Source organism: Lytechinus pictus, unplaced genomic scaffold, assembly GCF_037042905.1.
Source record: "Lytechinus pictus isolate F3 Inbred unplaced genomic scaffold, Lp3.0 scaffold_20, whole genome shotgun sequence".
Taxonomy (NCBI): domain Eukaryota; kingdom Metazoa; phylum Echinodermata; class Echinoidea; order Temnopleuroida; family Toxopneustidae; genus Lytechinus; species Lytechinus pictus.
The window spans coordinates 11,783,887-11,810,160 of NW_026974141.1; the positions used below are offsets into that span (position 1 = coordinate 11,783,887).

The 26,274-nt window shown below is 37.2% G+C and overlaps 2 protein-coding genes across 2 annotated transcripts in view; one reads left to right on the forward strand and one right to left on the reverse strand.

The window, feature by feature from the left end:
- Positions 1-23,628, forward strand: part of LOC129282877 (purine nucleoside phosphorylase-like) — a 38,771-nt gene extending 15,143 nt beyond the window's left edge. Inside the window, exons 2-6 of the mRNA XM_064114738.1 lie at positions 3,554-3,759; positions 12,059-12,162; positions 16,663-16,838; positions 20,458-20,651; positions 23,064-23,628. Coding sequence (XP_063970808.1) covers positions 3,554-3,759; positions 12,059-12,162; positions 16,663-16,838; positions 20,458-20,651; positions 23,064-23,260 — 877 coding nt within the window. The 3' untranslated portion in view covers positions 23,261-23,628. The remainder of the gene's footprint in view (positions 1-3,553; positions 3,760-12,058; positions 12,163-16,662; positions 16,839-20,457; positions 20,652-23,063) is intronic.
- A 1,450-nt stretch (positions 23,629-25,078) lies between these two features.
- LOC135157802 (uncharacterized protein K02A2.6-like) lies at positions 25,079-25,906 on the reverse strand. Its single transcript, XM_064114739.1, has one exon. It carries the CDS (start codon positions 25,904-25,906, stop codon positions 25,079-25,081), a length of 828 nt encoding a protein of 275 aa, XP_063970809.1.
- Between the last annotated feature and the right edge of the window lie 368 nt (positions 25,907-26,274).

Here is a 26,274-nt window from a genome sequence, read left to right on the forward strand (position 1 = left end):
TCTGGCTAAAAATTTAATAATGTATTAATTATCTTTTAGAAATTCTTTTAGCTCAATCTTTTATTGTGAAATTAACAAGATAAAGGTGTATAAATCTTGACATTTCTTTCAGATTTATCTTTTAAAATTTATGTCAACAGACTTTATAACTTCGTTAAAAATGCCAATGAAACTAAACAAATATTTTAAATCATTGTCAAATCTTTCTCAGATTATCTTTTCATGAATAATTTTTTTTTCTTACATTAAAATGAGCGAAAGTGGTGAATCTTACTTTGGTTTCATGTTCTGATTTGTCCGTAATCTTGCCTTAGGGAGTTGATCGGAGAAGTCTTCATCCTCTGATTAACTTGTGATTAAATTTTATTCGTCGTTGTAGGTTTTCCATTCTCTCTCGCTTTTTCCCTTGAACTTGAGAATGACTTCAGTTCCTTGTACAAGTATCTTCGTAGACATGTTGTTTTCCTTGCGAAGGCGATATGCAACGCTTGCTAGCTTTCCACGACGGAATTTCATGCACGGCGGGAGATCGGTTCTCTCTGAGATCCTGCTTCGCCTTCCGCGGGGAGCACCCTGACTAGTTGCTTGATCGTCGCTATCGGTTACGTTTTTGTTGCGTGCTAGGTAAGCGTCGAGAATGTGCTGGCGATCCCTCATGATTGCAAACTTGGCGATAATGGGCTCCGGTCCTTGATCGCGTGCAGGTGATCCATCGATGTTTCGCGTTTTCCTTGGAAGTCGATGAGCGTTGATGATCATAATCCCCGCAGCTTCTTCCCTTGGTAGGCCCAAATCGTTGAAAATATTTACAAGCTTCTCGTACACATTTTCTCTTGCTTGCTCAACTCCATAGAATAATAGGTTATCTTTACGTTGATAAATTTCCATCATCAAAATCTTCTTTTCCAATGCTGCCACCTCAGCTTTATGCTCGTTGCGTAGTTGAGGGATTACATGTTGTTCAATATTCAAGGCCCTGTCGCTGGTTGAAACAACAACAAAGACATTTATTCCACCAGCCTTAATTAACTGGGTCTGGAGAAAAGACTAAGCTCGATTCTCATTTTTATTCCACTGGAATATCATTATCGTATCTTAGTTTGGACTTATATTATATTTTTTTCAATAACCGGGTCTGGAAAAAAATTTGGACTTATATAATAATTTTTGAAACAACCGGGTCTGGAAAAAGACTTAAGACTTATGTTATATTTTTTTTAGCAACCGGGTCTGAAAAAAGACTTTGGACTTTTGTGCTATATCATGGACCTATTACGATAGGTCCATCGCTATATGAACGCATTACTATAAGATTTTAGTTTAGATGGATTCGCCAAAAATCCCTTCAAATTTATTACATTTGTGGGTAAAGTCATTATTACATTTGTGGGCGATCAAAAATTATTACATTTGTGGGTAAAGTGCATTATTACATTTGTGGGTGAAATTATTACATTTTTGGGTAAAGTGTTATTACATTTGTGGGCGTTATTACATTTGTGGGTAAAGTGTTATTACATTTGTGGGCGTTATTACATTTGTGGGTACAACAGGGGGAGCTGAGAGATCTCGGCCGTCGATCGCGCCGAGAATTGGCGCGCAGCTTTGCCTTGAACATCTACAAAATTCTGTATTGATTTAATTCATGCAAATCCCTATAAATTAATCATGCTAATTTATGCGTAAATCATACTTTTCCCCTCTAATTCCCTAAATAACCCCCCAAATGTTCTAATCTTTGGTGTAGAAACTTTGTGGGGTTCTCAGCAAATTAACAAGAAAAAATTGCGATATCAGAACAATTTATTATGTATTATATTGTTTTTTGCAATTATGTATTTCTCTGTATTTTTGGACCTTTTGTTTTTTATTGTTTTTCTTACAATTAACTTTGTCAGGGATTCTTTTTTTGAGTAGAATTGAATTTATTTCCGTAAAAAAAAAACAAATATCAATACGTATAATATAAAATGATACATGTGGATTGATAAATGGAAATCGGGAGGATGGCCCTACTCAGCAGCATCAATCATGGTGCTGCTGGTCTACCGAGGGGTCCTCATATAGCATAGAAAAAAATTACATAAATATAAATTATACACAATATAAGAAATAAAATACCAAAACAATAAGAAACAAGTGGAATGCCTCTGGCGGTCTCACCTGGATCACGCGATTCAATATAGCAGCAGTGCTGACTTTGAAAACTAATATAACTCGCACAAGATGTTCAGTGATACTTGGTTACTCTTATGTCCAAGTTTTATGAACTTGACCAACATACTTTCAAAGTTATGATGGTAATTCAACAAATACCCCCAATTTGGCCAAAGTTCATTGACCCTAAATGACCTTTGACCTTGGTCATGTGACGTGAAACTCATGCAGGATGTTTAGTGATACTTGATTAACATTATGTCTAAGTTTCATGAACTAGGTTCATATATTTTCTAAGTTATGATATGACATTTCAAAAACTTAACCTTAGGTTAAGATTTTGATGTTGATTCCCACAACATGGTCTAAGTTCATTGACCCTAAATGACCTTTAACCTTGGTCATGTGACATGAAACTCAGGCAGGATGTCTAGTAATATTTGATTAACCGTACGGCCAAGTTTCATGAACTAGGTCCATATACTTTCTAAGTTATGCTGTCATTTCAAAAACCTAACCTTCGGTTAAGATTTGGTGTTGACGCCGCCGCCGTCGGAAAAGCGGCGCCTATAGTCTCACTCTGTTATGCAGGTGAGACAATAAAACTAATCGGACATAACATCTAGCCCCCCACCCCCCCCCCCCCCTACGTTAACACACCCTACATTTCAATGCATAGGAATTGAGCAACAGAGAATAATGTACAGTCAGACCCAATTTAAGATGTGGTTATTAACTACGTTATTAAATGAATTATAAGAAACAGAACATTTAGCATCACGTGGCAATTCATTAAAATATGTCGTACCCCTGTATGAAAACATTCTTCTACAATATTCAGTCCGTGGTTTCGGGAGAGAAAGATTTTTATTAGAACGGAGAGAATATTTATGAGTTGAAAACTGAAATATATCATTCAAGTAAGGCGCACTAATACCATTCAAACTCTTATAAACCATTGAAAGAGTATGTTTTAAGACCATTCACACTCATATAAACCATTGAAAGAGTATGTTTTATACGCGATGATTTTAATGACTCCCAGTTTAAGAGTTGATGAACAGTGTCATTTGATATGTCATCGTAAATGATTGTTTACCCAGTTATTGTGTGTCCGGACGATCAATTTTAGAAAATCATTTGAAAAATTTACAAGCGAAGTTTCATCATTTTTTAGGAAATATTATAAAAAACAAATTAGATGATTACAACTATTGAATTCATATTTTTAGTGTAATCCAAAGACAAAAAAGAAGGCTTCAAAAATATAAAGTGTCCGGACACCCGACCCGCCATCCTACACATTGTGAAAAATGCAGTTTTATGCCTTAAGAAGCAATTGGAACACCTTTTTCCATGCTTCAAGTGAAATGTGATTTTTTTTCTCCATTTTTAGGATAATATTCCCTTTTTTCATTCGTTTTAGTTATGAGGACACCAAGAAGAAGGCCGAGTTTTTGTTGGCAAAGCAACCTCATCGTCCAACGATAGGGATAATCTGTGGGTCTGCTTTGATGGGACTGGCCACGGGACTGGCCGATAAGCTGGAGAAGAAATGCACTGTACCATACAAAGATATTCCTGGCTTCCCCCTTCATACAGGTATGGAGTGTTGGTGGGAGGGAGAATCATGAAGAGAAAAAAAGGAATAGATTTAAAGAGATGGCCGGGCTAAAGATATATCTAAATAAATAAAGTAAAATTCACAAAGCAAAATGCTGAAAAATTCATAAAAATCGGATGACAAATAACGAAGTTATTGAATTTTAAAGTTTTTCAATAGTTTGTGAAAACAGTAGTTATATATGCACATCGTAATGAATATTCATTACGTTAGTTGATGATGTCACATCCCCCACTTTCCTTGTTCTTATGTTATTACATGAAATCATAAATGTTTCATTATTTCATACATGCGTAAATGACGTGTCTCCATTATGATGAAATAAGTTGTGGCAATAAATAAATAATGCACTTATCAGTTGTTAGTCCAATTGTTTTAGTTCTTGGTAGAAAATTTTTGATTAGACCTAATTTCATATAATAAAATACAAAAGAACAAGTTGGGATATGATATCATCAGCCCACCAATGAATATTCATAAAGACATGCCTAGAACTGTTTCACCGGAATAATGCAAATCTTTAAAATTGAATAACTTCGTTATTTGTTATCCGATTTTGATCAAATTTTCAGCATTTTGCTTTGTGAATTTTACTCCTAGATATAAATATCTCCATCCTTTTCCATCACTTTAATTGCGCCAGTATCATTTTTTTAAAGATAAAATCTTTAACTTTAAATAAATAACATAAAACTATTTTGTTCTGCGAGGTTCAAATATCGGGCAGAGATCACACTCTGTAAATTTCACATCACCACTTGAGATGAGGAATGACGTAAGGGCTCCACGCTTACCCTTTTTTCTACTGGTCCAACCTGATCATGTCGGACCGGAAGATTCTCATTTTGTTCCCATTTTTACTGGTCCAAAAAATAAAGAAAGACTTATTTATCTTTGCTTTCTTTTATTGCTTAGTGTTACCCCCGCCCCCGATAAAGAACAGTACACACACACACAACATAGGCCTTATTTATAAGATACATTTTTGAGACAATAATATTAACAAAGCCATTTTTTATGTACAAAAGAGAAGAAAACATCATTTGTATCCCTTTGATATATTTTTTACTAGTCATGTCCGACCAGCAAATCTGGCTATATTTCTGAAAAGCTACTGGTTCGACCAGTAGCCAGTAGCGTACGCAAGGGGGGGGGGGGGGGCTTTACAGGGGTTCACCCCCCCCTTTAATTTTTTTAAAATTATTAAAATTACTTATGCTGTATCATTGAGTTGAGAAATGAAAAAAAATGAACTTGAACCAATTTTGTACGCAGCGAGGTGGTCACAGAGGTCTTTTGGGGTTCACCCCCCCCCCCTTTCAAACATCCTGCGTACGCTACTGGGCCCGACAGCAAATTTTACCGGTCCGAACCGGCGCCAGTGTAGCGCGCTGTATAGAAGCGGAAGATTGTTGCGCTTGTTGGTGCGTCGTGGTCTAGTGGTTCTGACTCTCGCCTTTGAAACAGAGGGTCATGTGTTCGCGAATCGTAGCCATGGCGTATTTTCCTTCAGCAAGAAACTCGACCCAGGTGAGGTGAATGGGTACCCGGCAGGAGTAATTCCTTGCATGCACTGATCGCCGGTGACGGTAGCTCGAGCTAAAGCTGGGGTAATAATAGCAGCGCTTTGCAGGGGGGGGGGCGAAAAATATTTTCATCAACATTTTTCTCGCTTGGCCGCTATAATCTGATTTTTTTTTCGGGGGTAATACTAACTAAAGACTGCAGTTTTAAGTATATGTTAGTTTTCATTGTTATAAACAAGATAAGGTATCTCACGTGGTCTTAATGTATAATGCGAACGCGAAGCGCGAGCTCAAATTCTTTGGTATTTTATGTCCTTAGACCTAAAGATTCTGAGGAGATTGTATAAGAAAAGACAAGGATCCAACTAAACAAATTCTATTATAGTAACGTGAAAAGGGACTCAATTTATAGGACTGTTTTTAGTGATTAATGAAGAGGATACAAGTATAACTAATTAAATAATGAGAGTGAGAAGCGCGAGCTCAATATTCTGATATTCCGACCTGAAAACTGGACAGTCTAAGCGCGTGTTTATTTAAATAAAGAATATGCTGTGTGTCTCAAACAATAATGCGAGCGCGAAGCACGAGCTTAATTTTCTTATATACTGACATGATAAAGGAGCATTTCGACAAATTTTGGTAAGAATTTCCAAAGAGAATAGGTAACTCACAAATCAAACAATGCGAGCGCGCAGTGCGAGCTGAACATTTTGATGTATATAAACAATTTGTGTAAATCAAACAAAATAATGAAAGCTTGATGTGCGAGCTAAAATATTGTGTGCAAATTGATTTCAGAACTGGATATATAAGTGCCATTTTATCCTCTTTTATGGGATTCATTACACAGGCAATGCGAGCGCGAAGCGCGAGCTAAAATTTGTATATAAAGTCTATTTTCCAAATTTCCCCCTCACCTTTTTTTGTTTCCTTTCGGGGTTGGGCCGGCCGATACGAGGCTTTAAATTACACGTCATGGGTATGATACCTCTTTCTTACTTTACTTTCTGTTTTTCATAGTTTCTATCAATTTAAATAGTACACTTTTTTCTACAGGTTGTCAAAAAATAGGGGGGGGGGGCGGGGCCGGCTCGGCCCCGTCCTGGATCCGCGCCTGGCGCTTTGTATCCTCTGGCAAAAAGCGCTTTATAAATCCAGCTACATGTATTACTATTTATCATTATTGTCGTACCAGCTACTCGCAGGTCAATAAGCAACCTGGTGATGAGTATCGAAACTGTGTATCAATTATCAATTAATTGATTTTATTCAAACTGACCAGTCTTCCGATTTAAGGATATTGCTAGATTGAGACAAAACTCAAAGAAAATGGAAATCCCTCTTACCTCGATGCAGTTTTCTTGCAAACAAAAGAAGCCCCTGTTACACCCACAAATGTAATAATCGCTCACAAATGTAATAACGCCCACAAATGTAACAACACCTTACCCACAAATGTAATAACACTTTACCCACAAATGTAATAATTTCACCCACAAAGGTAATAATGCACTTTACCCACAAATGCAATTATTTTTGATCGCCCACAAATGTAATAATGACTTCACCCACAAATGTAATAAATTTGAAGGGATTTTTGGCGAATCCGTTCTAAACTAAAATCCTGTAGTAATGCGTTCATATAGCGATTGACCTATTGTAATAGATCTATGATATAGCACAAAAGTGCAGTTTTTTTTTCCAGACCCGGTTAATTAAAAAAATATAATGTAAGTCCAAAGTCTTTTTTCCAGACCCGGTTGATTAAAAAATTATTATATAAGTCCAAAGTCTTTTTCCAGACCCGGTTATTAAAAAAATTATAATATAAGTCCAAAGTCTTTTTTCCAGACCCGGTTGTTTAAAACAATTATGATATAAGTCCAAAGTCTTTTTTCCAGACCCGGTTGTTTAAAAAATTATGATATAAGTCCAAAGTCTTTTTTCCAGACCCGGTTGTTTAAAAAATTATAATATAAGTCCAAACTAAGATATGATAATGATATTCCAGTGGAATGGAAATGAGAATCGAGCTTATTCTTTTCTCCGGACCCAGTTAATCAAAACTGGTGGAATTAATGTCTTTGTTGTTGTGTTAACTGATACGGCGCATATTGTGAATACATGTGCTAAGAGTAAATTGAGAATCAATCATAGTCTTTTCTCCAGACCTGGTAACTAAAAACTAAAACCATATAGTCATGCGTTCATATAGCACAAAGTGCAAAGTTTTTTTTCCAGACCCGGTTCATTCAAAAATGATAATATCAGTCAAAGTCTTTTTTCCAGACCCGGTTGTTTAAAAAATGATAATATAAGTCCAAAGTCTTTTTTCCAGACCCGGTTGTTTCAAAAATTATAATATAAGTCCAAACGAAGATACGATAATGATATTCCAGTGGAATAAAATGTTGTTGTTTTAGCTTATACGGCGCGTATCATCCAGTGGTGCATATTTGTGGCAATCAAAATAAGAATCGAACTTAGTCTTTTCTCCAGACCCAGTTAATTAAAACTGGTGGAATAAATGTCTTTGTTGTTGTTTTAACTTATACGGCGCTTGTTGTGAATATATGCGCTAAGAGTAAATTGAGAATCAAGCGTAGTCTTTTCTCCAGACCCAGTTACTTAAAACTAAAAACTAAAACCCTTTACCCACAAATGTAATAATTTCACCCCACAAATGTAATAATGCACTTTACCCACATATGTTACAAAATTTGAAGGGATTTTTGGCGAATCTGTTCTGAAATAAAACCCTATAGTAATGCGTTCATATAGTGCAAAGTCACAGTCTTTTTTCTCTAGACCCGGTTATATAAAACATTTAAACAATCTTCCAAATAAAGATCCCAAAATTAATTCTTCTTATTGTTGAATAACATAGAAGTTTAGCGTAGTCTTTCTTCCAGACCCAAATATTTCAAATAGCAAATAATAAATAATAATTTAAAAAAAACCAAAGACCCCACGATTTTATTAATGTTGAAAAAAAGGAAACATAGCATAGTCTTTCCTAATGACCCAGTTATGAAACAAAATCATTCAAAAACAAAAGAACAACAAAAACAACCAAAAACAGACCCCGCAATCTTTTCAACATTAAATTGGTGTGTGTGTGTGTGTGTGTATTTGAGTTTTATCAGACGTGCATCAATCAGATATGATTATTTACGTCTGGGACCATCCGAAACACGTGACCAGGGCTCGAACCTCTGCATCAATTTGTAACTTCCCCACATAGCTTGGATAACAGGCGCACGCCACAACGCCCAGTTAGTTACACACACACACACAAACGCCCAGTTAGTATCGAAATATGGTGTAGTCTTTGTTCCAGCCCCGGTTATATCACAATTGCATATCATAAAGAACACTATTAACAAAGACCCCACTATCTCATTGATGTTGAATAACTTGAAAATATAACGTAGTCTTTCTTTAAGACCCAGTTATTTTAAAATAACAAATCATAGAAAAGATATATAATACTAATAAAACAAAGGCCCCACAGTCTTATTGATGTTGAATAACATATAACATAATAACAAATAACAAAAATAGCGTAGTTTTTCCTCCAGACCCACTTATTTTAAAATTACAAATAATTTTTAAAGAGTCAACAAGAAACAAAGACCCCCAATATCTTATTAATGTTAAATAGCATGGGAATATAGCGTGGTCTTTTCTCCTGACCCAGTTATAAAAATCATTAAAAAACACAACAACAACAACAAAACAAAGACCCTGCAATCTTATCAACATTGAATAGCATGGAAATTTGGAGTAGTCTTTGCTCCAGACCCAGTTATTTCAAAATAGGAAATTATCAGAAACAATAAAAATAAACAAACAGTATCAGTAAAGACTCCACAATATCACTGATATAGAATAACGTTGTTGTTTTTATCTTGGATTTTAAGGCGCGTATCATAAGAATATTTACGCCTATGATTAATTTGTCGTCTTTGTGGTATGCGTTATCACATGATTTTTATAGTTTGGCTTAAGTTTGTATTTTTAAGAGAACTGGGTGTGGGGTAAAGACAACACTCTAAACCCAAGCATTTTAACTGGGTTTAATTTTGAAGATTGGTCTTAGCCTTGATTATTTTTCAATATTTGTTTATCTTTTTAAATAACCGGGTCTAGACGAAAGACTAACCATAATACTCGTGTTATTCCACAGGAATAAGAATATGACAAGTTTTATGTATTTAAGATTGTTTAAATTATTTTTTAAATGACTGGTTCTGGAATAAAGACAACGCTCTAAACATGGGCTTTTCTACAGGGTCTTAATTTGGAGGATTGTTGGTTATTTGATTCGTTGTTGGGGGTTGAGTTTTTTATTGTTTTTTTATTCTTGAAATAACTGTGTCTGGAGGAAATTCTACAATCTATCTTCATGTTATTCTACAATAATTAGATTATCGGGTATTCATTTTAGAATGTTTGTAAAAACTATTACATTTTTTTCAAATAATAACTAAGTCTTGAGAAAAGATGATTGATTTACCCATGCATTATTACAATGTTTTGTAGGGGTCTTAGTATTATTTGAAAAAAAATGGGTGTGGGGTAAAGACATATTTTTTTATGGGTGTAACTTTTGAAAATTGGTCTTAGATCTGAAGTTTTTTTTTTAAATCATTTTTTTTTAATAAACGGGTCTGGAGGAAAGAGTACGTTTTTATTCTCGTGTTATTCCACAAAAATAAGAATATGATAGGGTCTTACGTTAGAAGATTTTTTTGTAATTTTTTCAATGATTAGGTATGGAATAAAGACAACGCTCTTAACCTCTTTTTAAAACAGGTTCTTAGGTTGAAGGATTGCTTGGTCTTAGATTTGTAGTTTTTTATTATTACTATTGGCGTTATTTTGAAAAAAATAACTGGGTCTGGCTGAAAGACTACTATATGTCCATGTTATCCAGCATTAACAAGATTATGGGGTCTTTGTACTGTTTTTGTTGTTGTATTGTTATTTATAATTTTGGAATAACAGGGTTTAGAGAAAAGACTAAGCTCAATTTTCATTTTTATTCCAATGGAATATCATTATGGTATCTTAGTTTGGACTTATATTATGATTTTGAAATAACCAGGTCTGGAAAAAAGACTTTGGACTTATAGTATATATTTTTTTAAACAACCGGGTCTGGAAAAAGGGTTTTGGACTTATATTATGATTTTTTTACTCAAACGGGTCTGGAAAAAAGGCTTTGGACTTATATTATAATTTTTTACTCAAACGGGTCTGGAAAAAAGACTGATTTATATTATAATTTTTGAATTAACCAGGTCTGGAAAAAAGACTTTGCAATTTTGTGCTATATGAACGCATTACTATAGGGTTTTAGTTTTTAGTTTTAAGTAACCGGGTCTGGAGAAAAGACTTTGGACTTACATTATAATTTTTAAACAACCGGGTCTGGAAAAAAAGACTTTGGACTTATATTATAATTTTTTAATCAACTGGGTCTGGAAAAAAGACTTTGGACTTATATTTTTTAAACAACTGGGTGGTCTGGAAAAAAGACTTTGGACTTATATTATAATTTTTGAAACAACCAGGACTGGAAAAAAGACTTTGGACCTATATCATAATTTTTGAAACAACTGGGATTGGAAAAAAAGACTTTGGACTTACATTATAATTTTTGAAACAACCGGGTCTGGAAAAAAGACTTTGGACCTACATTATAATTTTTAATTAACCGGGTCTGGAAAAAAGACTTTGCACTTTTGTGCTATATCATAGGTCCATTGCTATATAGACGCATTGGTTTGAAAATTGGCTGGATCAAGTTAAATATTTTTGTGATTTTTTATTATTTTTGTCTGTATTGAAAACCCGTTGGTAATTTATGAGGGTTATTGTGGACATTTTTGGGTTAAATCATGCATGCTCAGGGCCTCTGAATATGTTGCGTAGCCAGATAGTCTTTAATGAGATCGCATTTCAATGCATCATGATATTTAAAGGACAAATTCACCCAAACAAAAAGTTGATTTGAGAAAAAGAGAAAAATCCTACAAGCATAACACTTAAAATTTCATCAAAATCGGATGTGAAATAAGAAAGTTATGACGTTTCAAACTTTCGCTTGATTACACAAAACAGTTATAGGCACATCCTGGTCGGTATGGAAATGAGGGGACTGATGACGTCACTCACTTTTTCTTTTGTAATGTATTACAGTATGTGAAATGTGAAATATTCTAAGTTCTTCCTCATTTTCCTTTGATACAATGTTTTCTTCCTCCCTGAACTAATGGAATTACCATCGTTTTAACATTCTATTGTTCAGTCAAGTTGGTCCTTTTTGTCACATCTGTAAAAAAATGAAGAAATTGTTAAAATAATTAAAAAAAAGAAATAGTGAGGGACATCATCGACCCTCTCATTTGCATGTCACTGAGTTGTGCATAATAACTGTTTGTTGAAAAATAAGCGAAACTTTGAAATGTCATAACTTTCTCATTTAAAACCGATTTGTCGGCATTATTCTCGTTTGATTTTTTTCTGTATCGATTCAAATCAACATTTTTCTGGGGTGGACTTGACCTTTCAGCATGACTTTGACTCCCATTTAGCTCCCCGTGGTTACAGCCCGCTGGCATTTCTAATTTCTATAACCCTTCTTGTAGGCTTGTTGCAAATTACAGTTTGAGTGAGCCTTCCTCATGAGGGTTGGTTCAAACAAGGCCTTATTTTGGAACGAATGAACTTAATTTTTCAGTTAAAGGATACGTTGGTCAGCTCTACTTTGGGGAACTGAATGGAAAGTCTGTGGTGGTGATGCAGGGAGATTTTCATCTTTATGAGGGACACTCACCATTCAAGGTAGGTAGTCATTTTTATACAACTCTCAAAAATGTTCTGTAATCTGATTGGTCCAAATCGGATCACATGATATTCAGTGAACTGCACTATTGCATCCAAAATGCACTGTCCTACACTCTGACGTCATACCAAAAGTACTATCCTGCACTCTGACGTCAGAGTGCAGGATAGTGCGAGGTCTGGAATTATCTAGAATTTAAATCAAATTCGTGGCAACTCGGTAACATTGGGGAGGGGGAGGACGTTGTGTAAAACAAACAATGCACGCGCTCTTGTGCATAGAGGACCTAAACAATGAACTCTGTGCTCGACTCGCCAAATGGATATACCGCACTCGGTCCTGCGGACCTCGGTGCGGTATATCCACTGGCTCTTCTCGCACATCGTTCACTATTTGGCCCCGCATGCATGCACGTGCTTATGTGCATTATATATTGTATACTAATGTATTTTCTCACTCGAATTTCTCCTCGATCTGCCCTCCAGCTCTGATTCCATGAATTAGGTCATGCCTATAATTTATATTAAGCAGCTCTTTAGCACATGTGCCATACTGCGCCCCTCGTTTTTTGTTATACTCTTCACACTACTGCCGCAAAGCATCCTGTTCATAGTGGCGTATAGACCACGAAGAAAAGGAATGGAAAAAGAAAAGGGTGAAACATAGTACTCTCTGGACATCATAAAATTTGATTTTTTTTATTAAAAATGTCAAAATTTTTGCTTGCTGGCTTCGCTCGCTCGCAACTTTTTTTTAAAAGATAAATTCTACCCGATACGCAATAGGCCTATCTGGCCTTCTAAAAATTGTTGCCTCATTACACCATATACGTCTGTTCATACCATGATATGACCCGGAAATTTTTGGCTCTTGCCCCCCCCCCCCCTGGTCACTGACCCCTGTTACGCCGCTGTCTGAGACATTAAGACCGGAGCAATTGTCGCAGGAGCAGATGTAGAACAGGCATACGTTAATTCCTCCCTTTCTGTAAGTTGTTCTTATTACCCCACTTTAAAAAAAAACCTCCCTGGACCAACATTCCCTTCAAAACTACCGCCCAGTTTCAAACTTACTTTTTTTGTTCTAGATTCTTGAAAGGATTGTGTTCTCTCAATTGTCAGAATACCTTTCGGATTATGATTTGCTCGAACCTTTCCAGTCAAGTTGTAGGTCCAATCATAGTGTAGGAACACTACTTTCTGATTCGTCTAATTATACCCTAAGAGGCACGGATAAAGGAACACCACATCTCTTTTGCTGTTAGACCTGTCCTCCGCCTTCACACTATCCTTTTGAAATACTTAGTTTACTCGGTGTCAAGGGTGAGGCTTACAAGTGGTTTGAGTCTTATCTCTCATTCCATTCTCAGATTGTTTGTGTTAACGGTTATATGTCTGATGATTTGCCTCTCTCTTGCGGAGTACCACAGGGTTCTGTTGGCGGGCCAACTTTCTTCTCGATTTATTTATAAGGATTGCGACAAGCTCTGTTGAAATACGGCATAAAATAACATATTCATGCAGACGACATCCAACTCATGTTTTCCTTTAATTCGGATCAACTAGCTGCAGAAAGTTTCATTCATCGTCTTAAATGTTGCATGGTTGATGTTCACAATTGGGTGACTTCTCACTCACTTGAGTCGAATCCAGCCAAATGTGAATTTCTTCTCTTTGGCTCCAAAGTACAGCTTAGTAAAATCCACATCGACTCCATCCCATTTTCTGGCCTCACTGTTAATTTGTCAAGTTTTTGTCGCACAATCTCGGTAGGCCTATAGTTTTTTATTCTCACATGACAATGTCATATCACATCTCTTTTATTGGCAGACCAATTGCGAAATATCGGCTTTCTTAGGAAATACTTGTCTCGACCGGCCACAGAAAAATTGGTTCGCGTTTTCATTTCGTCCCGTCTCGATTTTGGTAATTCCCTTTTGTTCAATCTACCATAGAATCAGTTAGTCAAAATTCAGAAACTTCAAAATGCTGCCGCTCGCATTGTTTCATTATCCACCAGGCGCACTCACATTACTCCTATTTTAAGATCCTTACATTGGCTCCCTGTAAAACAAGGCATTATGTTCAAGATTTTTGTTAACTTTCCACTGTATCCATGGCTCTTCTCCCCAGTACCTCATTTCACTGATCAAAAGTTATACCCCTTCAAGATCCTTATGCTCCTCCTCTTCCATTTCTCTCGTTACCCACAAAGTTTCCAAAACCTGAGGGAAAGATCATTTGTTCACTCATCCCCCAAGTTGATGATGATGAATGATGCACAGCATTTGTATAGCGCCATATATATGTCAAAGACATTCAAAGGCGCATTGGAGGAGCCAGCCCAGCCATTCTGGGTCGCCAAGGGCGCGCACACAGAACTGTGACCCGAAAGTCTCTCCTCCCGATAACTGGTTGGGGAATGCAGGTGGACCACTTCACCGGGGTTTCCCCCTACTCTTAATCGAATAATGCAGTGGGTTCTTAACGTGCAAAGGGTGTGATTCTCCTCTACACGGGGCCCCCATTTAACGTCCTATCCGAGGGACGGAGTGTTTTCCACTGTAACATAGCCTGCATCTATGAAACAGGGGAGAGACGTTTACACACAACGCACTGGCTTCAGTTATATGGAATATAGCCTCCCTGACAGCGGCGTAACAGGGGTCGGTGGCCAGGGGGGGCAAGAGCCCAACATTTCCCGGTCATATCATGGTATGAACAGGTGTAATGGTGTAATGAGGCGACTATTTTGAGAAGGCCAGATATTGCGTATCGGGCAGAATTTATCTTTAAAAAAAAAGTTGCGAGCGAGCGGAGCGAGCGAGCAAAATTTTTGACTTTTTAATACAAAAATCCAATTTTGTGATAGATTTTGACATGATATCCAGAGAATAATATATTTCACTCTTCTTTGTGGCAGTAGCGTGAAGAGTAAAAAAAAACGGAGGGGCGCAGTATAGCACATGAGCTAAAAAGCTGCTTTATATAAGTCCCGAGCGAGCGAAGCGAGCGAGAAAAAAATCACCTTTTCATGATAATAATATTACTAATAATAATACTTCTCTTATATAGCGCATAGAATCTAACTTTGAGCTATTTTTTGTATTATATTCAGTAAATAAAATCAAATTCTACACTTTTCCTTTGCTTTTCTTTCCTCCTTTTTTTGTTCTTGTTTGTAGAACTTTTTGGGGCCATGGCCCAACCCTTCCATACGAAGTGCTGTGCGGTTGGGGTTCCGGGGCGGAGCCCCCGGAACTTCTTGATATCAAAGCCATTTAAACCTCGCGCTATTTTAATCAAATCGCGGGCATGTACAGGATATAGCTTTTACACAACACATTTATTCAACCCAGTTGCGTAATGAACGAAATATTTTGAGGGGCAAAACATAGTGATGTGGGAAAAATCTGTAAAACGTTGCCAGCGTGCAAAGCGAGCTGGAAAAAATTGCCTATTGAAATTACATTCTAATTATGTGATAGATTTTTCCATTATATTCAGCAAATAACACAATTCAATGTTTCCATTCATTTCATTATACGTTGTCTCCTATAATTTATTTTATTTCCTCTTGGGTGTGGAACCAAGACCCCCCCCCCCCCCCGCGCCTGTGCAGTGATTGAACGTGATTGTGAACGGGGGGCGTTATAGAGCCATTTGAAGGTTATAAATGAAGAGCCCCTACTGCGTGGGGTCTGGGGCAAAGCCCCGGTAGCTTATTTGCTTAAAATTTAGCAAGCTTATATCACAGTGTTGTATGCAGTCCATCTTTCTTCCCGCTCTTTAATATCAATCATCGGCAGCCCGGTCGTGTTATTTTTTTTTCTTGTCCCTTTTCTTTGTTTTCCAAAAATTAGCTTTTGACTAATTACATTCTACCTTCGTTTCCCGCTATTGTTTGCCATTTTGTCATCTTTTAATTTATTTCCCACCGTACTATTGCATTACATAGGCCTATTTCGGAATGATTTGTTCTTTCTCCAATGTTCTTCTTTCGTATATTTTCCCGCTTTCCTTCCTTTTCTATTAAAAAAAGTTTTTTCTTCGTTTTCTTTTCATTTTTTCCTTTCCCTTTCCTTTCCTCCTTTCCTTTTCCCCTTTCCTTCCCCTTTCCCTTTCTTTCTCCCTCCTTTTTTTTCTTTTTCCTGCTTTTCTTTTATTTTCCCGGTGAAATCCGCCAGGGGGGGCAACTTGCCCCCCTGCCCCCCCGCCTGTTACGCCACTGCTCCCTGAAAACATAAAAACAGTGCTTGTATACCTCTGAAACTTTCAAACAACTCCTTAAAACATTTCTCTTCAATTCTTCTTAATTTCCTTTATAAATTCCTTAAAAGCGCCTTGAGTACTCTACAGAGTGGATTTGGCGCAATATAACTCTAATTATTACTATTGTTATCTCTTGTAGTCAAAATTACAATAATATTTCTGACTAAATTCTGAGGATGAAAGATAATTGTATAAACCCTTTTCTCTTTGTCGCCCTCTTTGTTTCAGGTTATTTTACCTGTGCGTGTCCTGAATCACATGGGCGTGAAGACCCTGACCTTAACGAATGCTGGTGGTGGAATGAATCCTGACTACAATGTCGGTGACATCATGCTCATGATTGATCACATTGGTATTCCAACAATGACCGGTTCAAACCCCCTTCGTGGCTTGAACGACGAAAGGTACTTCCCCCTCGTAACACTTTCCTTGTAGACCTCCCGGGGCCGATTGCACGAAAGGGTCTTTCCAAGGACCGTCTTTCGTGTCGCCCATCTTTTATGATGCGCTATAAGCGGGGTGTTTCTGAAATTTATGATAAACAAATAAAATTCGTAAGCTTGCTTTTAAATCAAATTTTATACAATTTCATGAGATATCACATCATTTTATAAACAAATATTTTGTTTATTTTAACGGACAAATAGAATATATTTGCAGATAATTTATTTGAAATGCGTTTCACATGGCGTATCATAAAAGATGGGCGACTCGAAAGACGGTCCTTGGAAAGACCCTTTCGTGCAATCGGCCCCCGAAATCTGTGAAAGATTTTTTTATCAATTTCCTGTCCTTATAAGCAGAATGAAAGGTGTTTCCCATCATAACACTCTTTAGGTGGTTTCAAACCGCCTCGATCATAAGAATCCCCGTTAAATTACGAGAACTTTTTTAGGCTAAAAAATACCCATTAATTATTCCTGCATTCACACCGCCCCGAAACATACCCTTCAGGATAAATTCCTCAAGTTACGAGCATGCGCAGTATGGTCTGTATAAGCAGGCAAGGCACGAGATTCAAAATCACTAGCCCAGCAGTCACCCACGGCGCCCGCGCCCAACGACACGCTGGGCTAAAAGTTCCCGTAAATTGCTTTCACATTGCCAAAATACCTGCGACCTTGGAAAAATCCCCGCGAAAGTTCTCGTAATTTTGCCAAGTACCTACTATTTAGCGGGTATTTTCTTTCGGGGAAAGTACGCGTAGTTTGCTTTCACATTACCAAAATACCCGGTATTTTCTGATCGGGGTAAATTTCCCGATCAGAGAATACCTGGAACTGACGAACTTCGAGGCGGTCTGAAACCACCTTTTGAGTTCTGAAAGTGCGAGAGTTTTTTTTTGTATTTGTGTGCACTGCGGTTACTGGTTGAGAAGCGAAATTATGCAAATTTTTTTTTGTTGTTGTTGCTAATCACAATGCGGAATAATCATGGACCTACATGGAATAATTGACAAGAGTCAGAACCTATACCATGTATAGAGTAGAGCAAGTTTTCTTCAGTTCGTTCATAAAACAAATGGAAGATTCTTCTGCATGCACGAAAACACAGATTGAATTGGTTTCTTTTTCATGTCAGCAAGCATAGACATAACCTTTCTAGTAGAGAATAAACTAAAGTGTTTGGAAATGTCGGTTTCAGAAGTTGACTGAAATTAATGGATATCCTGATTCTGTTGGATGACCTTGTAGACATTTTTCTAATTTCCAGGCAGATAATTTGACTACTTTTAATCAGTTTCATATCAATGAACTATTGTTTTCAATACTTTACATGGGCTTTAGTTCGTAAAGGACATTTTTTTCTGAGATGATCGTATAATTAAGCGTGCTGTATTTTATGAGGAAGGTTTGAAACGGATGAAAAAGCAAGTTGAGATTGAGGGATAAGCATTGTAAGTTTTGGAAGTTCCTTTTAAATAAACATCCACTCGTTATTCAGAGAAAGTTATATTATAAGTTTGATTTGATCTGACGGTGTTAATAGACACCAAATCCAATGGTTCTTCAAAGTTTGGCTACGTAACAGCACCAGGATAATATGGTTTCATAAATTGGGATTTACTATCGAGCTAACCTTGTTTGAACAATACAGTGCGTCCCACAAAAAACGAAACCGAGATTTATCATAACTTAATCACAAACACAATAAACAAATTACCTGCCATTGTAAAGCTTAGAATCTCCTCTTTCATCTGATATTACTTAGATTATGTCTCATTCATGCATGAGTGAGCAAAAACAATTTGAAGAGGGGATATCAAAAAGTCATTTGGCGGGCTGTATCTGGGTTTCAAAAAGAAAACCACAATTTCAAAAAGTTCAATATCTGCTCTTTAATTTGATACCTCAAATAAAGAAAATGGTCAAGAAATAACAAAGTTCTAATTATTTGAAATAAGGCTTGAATTTCAATAATTTCTGAAAATGAAGAGGTCTTACAGGCTAGTGTTCAAACTCACTCGACAGAGTCGACACTCTGTTTTGTTGACGATCAGCCATGCAGCCATGCGATAGCTTCTGTGGGAAACCGGTGAAAACACGTTTATTTAATGAAATTATTGAAATACAAGCATTGTTTCGAGGGAACATAACATTTTAACTTCTTGACCATTTTTTGTGATTAAGGTATCAAATAAAAGAGCAGATGTTAAACTTTTTAGGTATGTGACTTTCTTTTTGAAATTCAGATACCCCCCGTCAAATGAGTTTTTGGTATCCTTTCTTCAAATTGTTTTTGCTTACTCATGCGTGAATGAGGAATAATCTAAGTAATATCAGATGAAAGAGGAGATTCTAAGCTTTACATTGGTAGGTCATTTGTCTATTGTATTTGTGATTAAGTTATGATAAATCATGATCGCTTAATCTCGGTTTCGTTTTTTTCTGGGACGCACTCTATACCCAACATTTAATTGAATTGACCAGTTCGTAGTTACCACATGGACAATTTAAATTTGATCAAATGATCTTTCCATTATTTCATTATGATAGACAAATTTCAAAGAGAGAATATTATGTAAACATGCCTTATATAGCACTGAGGATGCAGAAATTGTATAGAACGGGTAACTAGAATAACACAACAATGAACACTTGAAGGTATTTGTTGCATTTCTACTTAATTAGAATGCATGCCATAAGCATGCCCGTAAGCATATGTTGTTTTAACATAATTAGGAGGCGCGATTAGCTCAGTCGGTAGAGCGGGGGATTCGTATTCCGGTGACCCGGGTTCGATTCCCACTTGGTGCGCTAGTGCCCTTGGGTAAGGCATTAAGACTCATTACCAGGTCCTTCGGAGAGGACATAATTAAGCCGACGGTCCTCTGGTTACTTGCTTACAAGCATTAATGCTCTCTTATAGCAATCAGTTAAAAAAATCCCCACCAATCACCAATTATAACAATATAGGGCCTACTTGGCCAGCTGTTAAAAACCAGTCACTAGTGGACGCGTTGTTGTTGTTTTTATCCAGTGAAAAGCACATTTCAAAAGACTATAATAATCAAGACAGCAAGGATGGTGCTTATCTCCTTGAAAATTAAACCACCATGTCACTTAAGTACAAATGACCTTCATCTGATCATGCGCAGAATGGAACTACGAACTGGCGATTCCTATTCATGCTTGTGAAAGGCCTACAACATCTATTCATGCATGGGCTGAAATCCTTGGGGGACAGGGGGACGCGTCCCCCCTACTCAAAATAGTACGGGGGTACACAATATCAAATGTCCCCCTACTATTTTTGGTATTTTGTGATGGAAAGAAATATATCATTCCAAATCGAGGTAAAACACAAGTATTTTTGGTCGAAATGACCTTACATTTGGGGTGATAAGCTTTTCCCTGGTCCCTCTACCTTTGGGGAGAGATTTCCGCCCTTGCATCTATTCATTCGATTTGTTGAAAATTCACATCTTCTGAGAGAAAAAGTTTAATAAATCTTGAGTAGTTAGTTCTTTGCTTCTCGGTTGAGTAAGTGGCATCTTGACAAATATGTGTCCTCCTCTTATAGGTTTGGGCCGAGATTTCCCAACATGTCTAATGCCTATGACAAAAAGCTGAGGGAACTCGCTTTGAAGGCTGCCCAGGACGTGCAGTGTTCAAGGTTTGTCAAAGAGGGCGTGTATGTCATGGTCGAAGGGCCGTCGTACGAGACACCAGCTGAGCTGAGATTTCTCAGATCATCAGTGGGAGCTGATGTCGTAGGTAAGTGATACATGCTCTCAGCCTTGTACTGTTTGAGCTGAGATTTCTCATATCATCATTGGGAGCTGATGTCGGTTTGTTAATCAGCTAGATGTAACTACTCTTAGCCAGGTCGGTGTTTCATAAGGCTGTTCGAAAGTTAAGAGCGACTTTAAGAACGTGGTGATCCTTTCTTGTGGTAAAAGGTATCCGCCAAAATGTTCATTGGCGATGGGTTATAGCACGTAAGAAAGGCTCACAAGGCGCTCTTAACATGCTTAAAGTCACTCTTAACTTACGAACAGCTTTATGAAAGGCCCCCAGGTGGGACAACTCTTGTCTATCCGACTATCAGGGGTTAAGAAAGAGATTTTAATTTCCTAAAACGCTCTCAATAGTTAAAAAACAAGGCGCTAAAGATTTGGGTCAATTTTTGCAAAGTTTGACCACCTATTTAAACAATGATTCGCCTGAAAGTATCAAATACAGCATACATTATATGCATGTAACTGAACAAAATAAAAAGGCAATGATTCCAAATTTTTGTTACATTATTTAATAACAAAATGCAAAACCAGCAAAGAGCAACCATCCTTAACCATTATTTCTTTCATGCATTTGCCAAAACCATTGTTGCAGTATTTGGCATGAAAATTATTATGAATGCCAAAATGCTTGCATCAAATAAATGATTTTATTTCGATATTTCATTTTTACAAGATAACACAGTACCAAACAAAAGTTTGTTTATACTCCATAGATATTTGGCAAAACTATTTTTGATTAAATTATTTTCTTTTTCTTTTTCAATAGCACATATGTTAAGTTACCCAAGAAAATTCGAATCATCTATCTCGCTTCCCGTTTTGAACAGAATCGCTTTGTAGATGTAAATAAGGTTCTCAATCTGCATCGATGTTCCTGTTCGTATAGACAAAACTTTCATGAATCCGTCACGATCTTTAGGTCAACAAACGGGTAGAAAGATGGACTGCACATAACATTGTGTTATAAGCTTGCTAAATTCTATGCAATAACGGTCGCAATCAGGCTTGAATCATTCTCTTGTTATTAAGTCCCTACCTAGGTAAAGCTTTAGTTACCGTGAAAGTATCTTTAATGTTTACTTTCGATAAATCTCCAGAGCAAGTAGGGGCTCTTCATCTGTAACCTTTATAGGGCTCTATATTCACTCCCTGCATGGACCCTTCCTACATTAAGCTTTACTGTTTACGTTCAACACCCAAGGGGAAATCAAAGAAATTTATTATCAACATCAATTCTTAACCGAAGGTTAAGTTCTTGAAATGACAGCATAACTTAGAAAGTATATGAATCTAGTTCATTAAACTTGAACATAAGGTCAATCCAGTAGGACTGAACGTCCTGCCCGAGTTTCAGGTCACATGATTAAGGTCAAAGGTAGTTTAAGGTCAATGAACTTAGACCATGTTTGGGAGTCAATATCGAAATCATAACCTAAGGTTAAGTTTTTGAAATGTCATCATAACTTAAAAGGTATCTGGACCTAGTTCATGAAACGTAGTCTTAGGGGTAATCGATTATTACTTAACATGCTGCTTGAGTTTCAGGTCACATGACTAAGGTCAAAAGTCAATTAGGGTCAATGAACTTTGGCCCTTTTGGGGGCATTTGTTGAATTACCATCATAACTCTGAAATTAATTGTATTGGTCTAGTTAATGAAACTTGGACATAAGAGTAATCTAGTATCACTAAATATCCTGTGCGAGTTTCAGGTCACATGACCAAGGTCAAATTAAGGTCATTAAGGTCAATGAACTTTGTCCATGTTGGAGGTAATTATTAAATCGCTTTTGTAACTTTCAAAGTTTATGGATATAGTTTATGAATTGTGGACATAGGGGTAATCAAGTATCACTGATAAGTCTTAGGTCACATGATCAAGGTCAAATGTCATTTAGGGTCAATGAACGTAATATTGTATCATATGAAAGTTTTTTTGTGAATAATTATTTTATAGTGCTTTCAAAGTCAGCACTGCTGCTATATTGAACCGCGTAATGCAGGTTAGACTGCCAGAGGCGCTCTAATTTTTCTAATTTTAATGACAGAAAATAAAGTAATTTAACACCGGTGATAGCGGGCTCATGGCAAGAAATGTAGTTTGCTAGTATAAATGTATCCATGTAGATCTGACTATTTGTGTCTGTGTGTAGATCAAACAAAACTTAAACAAGCTTAGTGTTGCAGTTTAAGGTTTTATTTAATTTCAATATTTTTTAAATAATTTTTCGGGCCGCCAAATTTTAAATATTGGTGGCCCGATCGAATTGGCCACCACCAAAAATAGTTCATGTGGAGCCTTAATTGCATTATGTCTTAACAGTGATCCAAATGAATGCAATGTTATTTTGATTGCAACGCTGATATTCTTTGCTTTTCCTGGCAGGTATGAGCACCGTCCCGGAAGTGATAGCTGCAAGGCATGGCGGGACGCGTGTCCTCGGTTTCTCACTCGTGACGAGGGCCTGTAACATGGACCATGCCACCGCAGGCGAGGAAGTCCTCGAGACCGTGAAATCCCGCATAGGAGTCCTGCAGGATCTAATTGTACAAGTTGTTGACAGGATAAATGGCGAGGAATGAGAATAACTCCGATCCAGTCAGCTTGATCCTCCCTTCTAGCTAGGGTTGCAAAATTACCGGGAATTTTCGCGGTGGAAACTATAATAACTGATTAAAATCACGATCAACAAAATTACATGGACAGCTGATCTGACTTTGAATGTTCCGTTTCTTTAATCACTTCTCAATATCGATCAACACACTCGGTATCGATACTACATTCCTCTTCACCTTGGATAGAATGTAAAACCTTTCAAATAAACTGAGTATCCTTCAAAACTTCTAAACTTGTATAAAATAATCAACAAATGCAATTATCAAAGTATTTTAACTTAACATCATTCTTTTTGTTTATAATAAAAAATAAAGCTTATTATTCAAAACATTAATTTTGTTCTTGTGTGTATTATTTTGTTCTGCTCTGCATGCAGGAAGCTGTGTTTTCTTCAAAATAAATTGTACAAGCAAAATATAAAACAGATTAGACTAGATGCAAGTGGCTGCATAAAAAGTACTATTGTATCTTTCAAAATTTCAAACACATAATATACTGTATCATAATTTGCTGTTTTGTAATTTTAGTTTGCATCCCAAAAGATTAATTAATATGACAATTAAAACTAAACAAAATAAACTGCTTACATTTCCTGTTCTTTTCCTTTTCCTCTTTTTTTTTTTTTTTGATAGTGTGAAAACAAAGTAAAAACTCAAGAACATTCCTTTGTTACATCTAAAACAACAATAAGTATCAAACCTGTGTACCCTTGTTTGCTCAAAGGTCTGCTCAAAACGTGTGGAAAACAAATACAAATATTATACCATGTAAAACATATTGTATGTCCATATAAATCCAACTGTGTGACACATAATAACACAAACAAATTCCAACCATTCCTGCTCATGCACAATTAGGCATGACATTGAGTTTGCAACATGAGAATCTGAAAAGTACAGTTATTATGATTTTTTTTAAATCAAATAAATACTTGGTTTAGCAGTGTTCCAAAATAACAGATACTTTGGGGTCTTTCATGGTTTTTTTTTTTTGTGTGTGTGTATTTATTTTCATGGTTGTTTAATACAAATAGTTTTCTAATTGATTCACTGATATCCAAAATAATGCATAAAACTGTAAACAGACACGGATATGTTGCATAAAAAATCAAAGTAATCAAAACATAACGGTTGTAAATTTAAGGAAACCTGAAGTAAGTAAAATATGCATCAAAATACACTTCTGTGTAATAACCACCTTTTATATTATCTAGTAAAATAATGGCATTCATAATCAAGTGACCAATTAGTTACTAGTTAGTTAGGCACAAAATCACGAAAACTTAATGGGGGATGTCATCATCATCATCATGACTAAATGGTGGAGCTGGACCACCATACAACTTGAGTCGCGAACAATTGCGTGTGATATAATGATTGGCACAACGGACGGTAATGCGAGATCCACGCTTTCTCACAACTTTGTATGGTTGCGCAAGGTATGGCGACTGGTGCTTTGGAACCATTCCATCTCTGCGAACAAGCACCATATCACCAACTGCGATTCTCGATGTCTGAGTTTTTTCCGCGACCATCAGCGTATGCTTTCATGTGTTGTTTCTTGGCTTCATCGCGATTGCGAACTGAAGAATGTAGATCATGTTGGATCTGCGGAGATACTACGTCTGGAAGACGTGCACGCAATGGCCTTCCAAAGAGAAGAGTTGCAGGAGGAACACCAGTAGTAGAGTGTGGTGTAGCACGATAGTTACGCAAGAACCTGTATACTTCCTGCTTCCAACACTTGTGCTCTGCGATGGCACAGCGGTAGACTTTCTTGAGAGTTCACATGAATCTTTCGACCTCACCATTAGCTTGAGGCCAACGCGGAGTAACTCTCCTGTGCTTGAACCCTAAGTAGTTAGCAAACTGATTGAAATATGCGCCGTTGAATGGTGGGCCATTGTCAGTACGGACTACAGAAGGAACGCCAAAGCTTGAGAAGATTCGGTCAAGCTTGGGGATGACCTGACTCGCTGCTGTAGAGGAAACTATTTCTACTTCTACGAAACGTGAGTAATCGTCGATGACTACCAACATGTGATCACCATTCGGGAGATCGGCAAAGTCTACGCTAACTTCGGTCCATGGCTGTTGTGGAAGCTCAGTCATTCGAAGTGGTTCTTTCGCATGGTCAACACTGTTCATCTGGCAAGATAAATAATCGCGAATTGTGTGTTCAGTCATACGATCAATAGAAGGAAACCACACCTTCTCACGCAAGAGAGCCTTTGTCTTAGTTATACCCTGATGGCCCTCATGTGCTATGTTGATGATACGCTGTCTAAGTGAGCGTGGAATGACGATGCGATGATCACGTAAGAGAATGCTACCATTTTCTGCTATGGTAAGTTGATCACGTATTTCATGTAGGCTTCTGTACTCACTCTGCAATGCTGCATCTGCAGACGCTAGAAGATCACCCCAGCTATCATCCTGGATAGCACGCATACAGTTCTGAAGAGCTTCATCAGCGCTTGTTGCGGATACGATATCCTCATGCGTGACTGTCTTTGGAATTGCGTGTGCTGCGATAAACGAGACATGTTGTTCTGCAATTTCTTCTTCGGCTGATGATCCCTCACTGTGGGTAGTACGCGGGTGCCGTGACATATAGTCGGCTGGATTCAATTTTCCAGGGTGGTACTGGACCCTGAAATTGTACGCTTGTAGCCGAAGTAACCAACGTTCAATGCGGATTGGCGGCTTTGAGTTGGCATTGTTGAACATGGACAACAGAGGCTTGTGATCTGTTGTCACAACGAATTCCTCCATACAGATAAATGTGAAAATGTCTAACAGCCCAAGTGATGGCAAGTGCCTCTCTCTCAGTTTGCGAGTGGCGTTGTTCTACGGGTGTCAATGAGCGACTAGCTAACGCGATTGGGATAACTGACTGCATACGAGAGTCATGCTGAACCAGAATCGCTCCGAGGCCAAGTGGGCCTGCATCAACAATAACCTCTGACTGGTATGCTGGG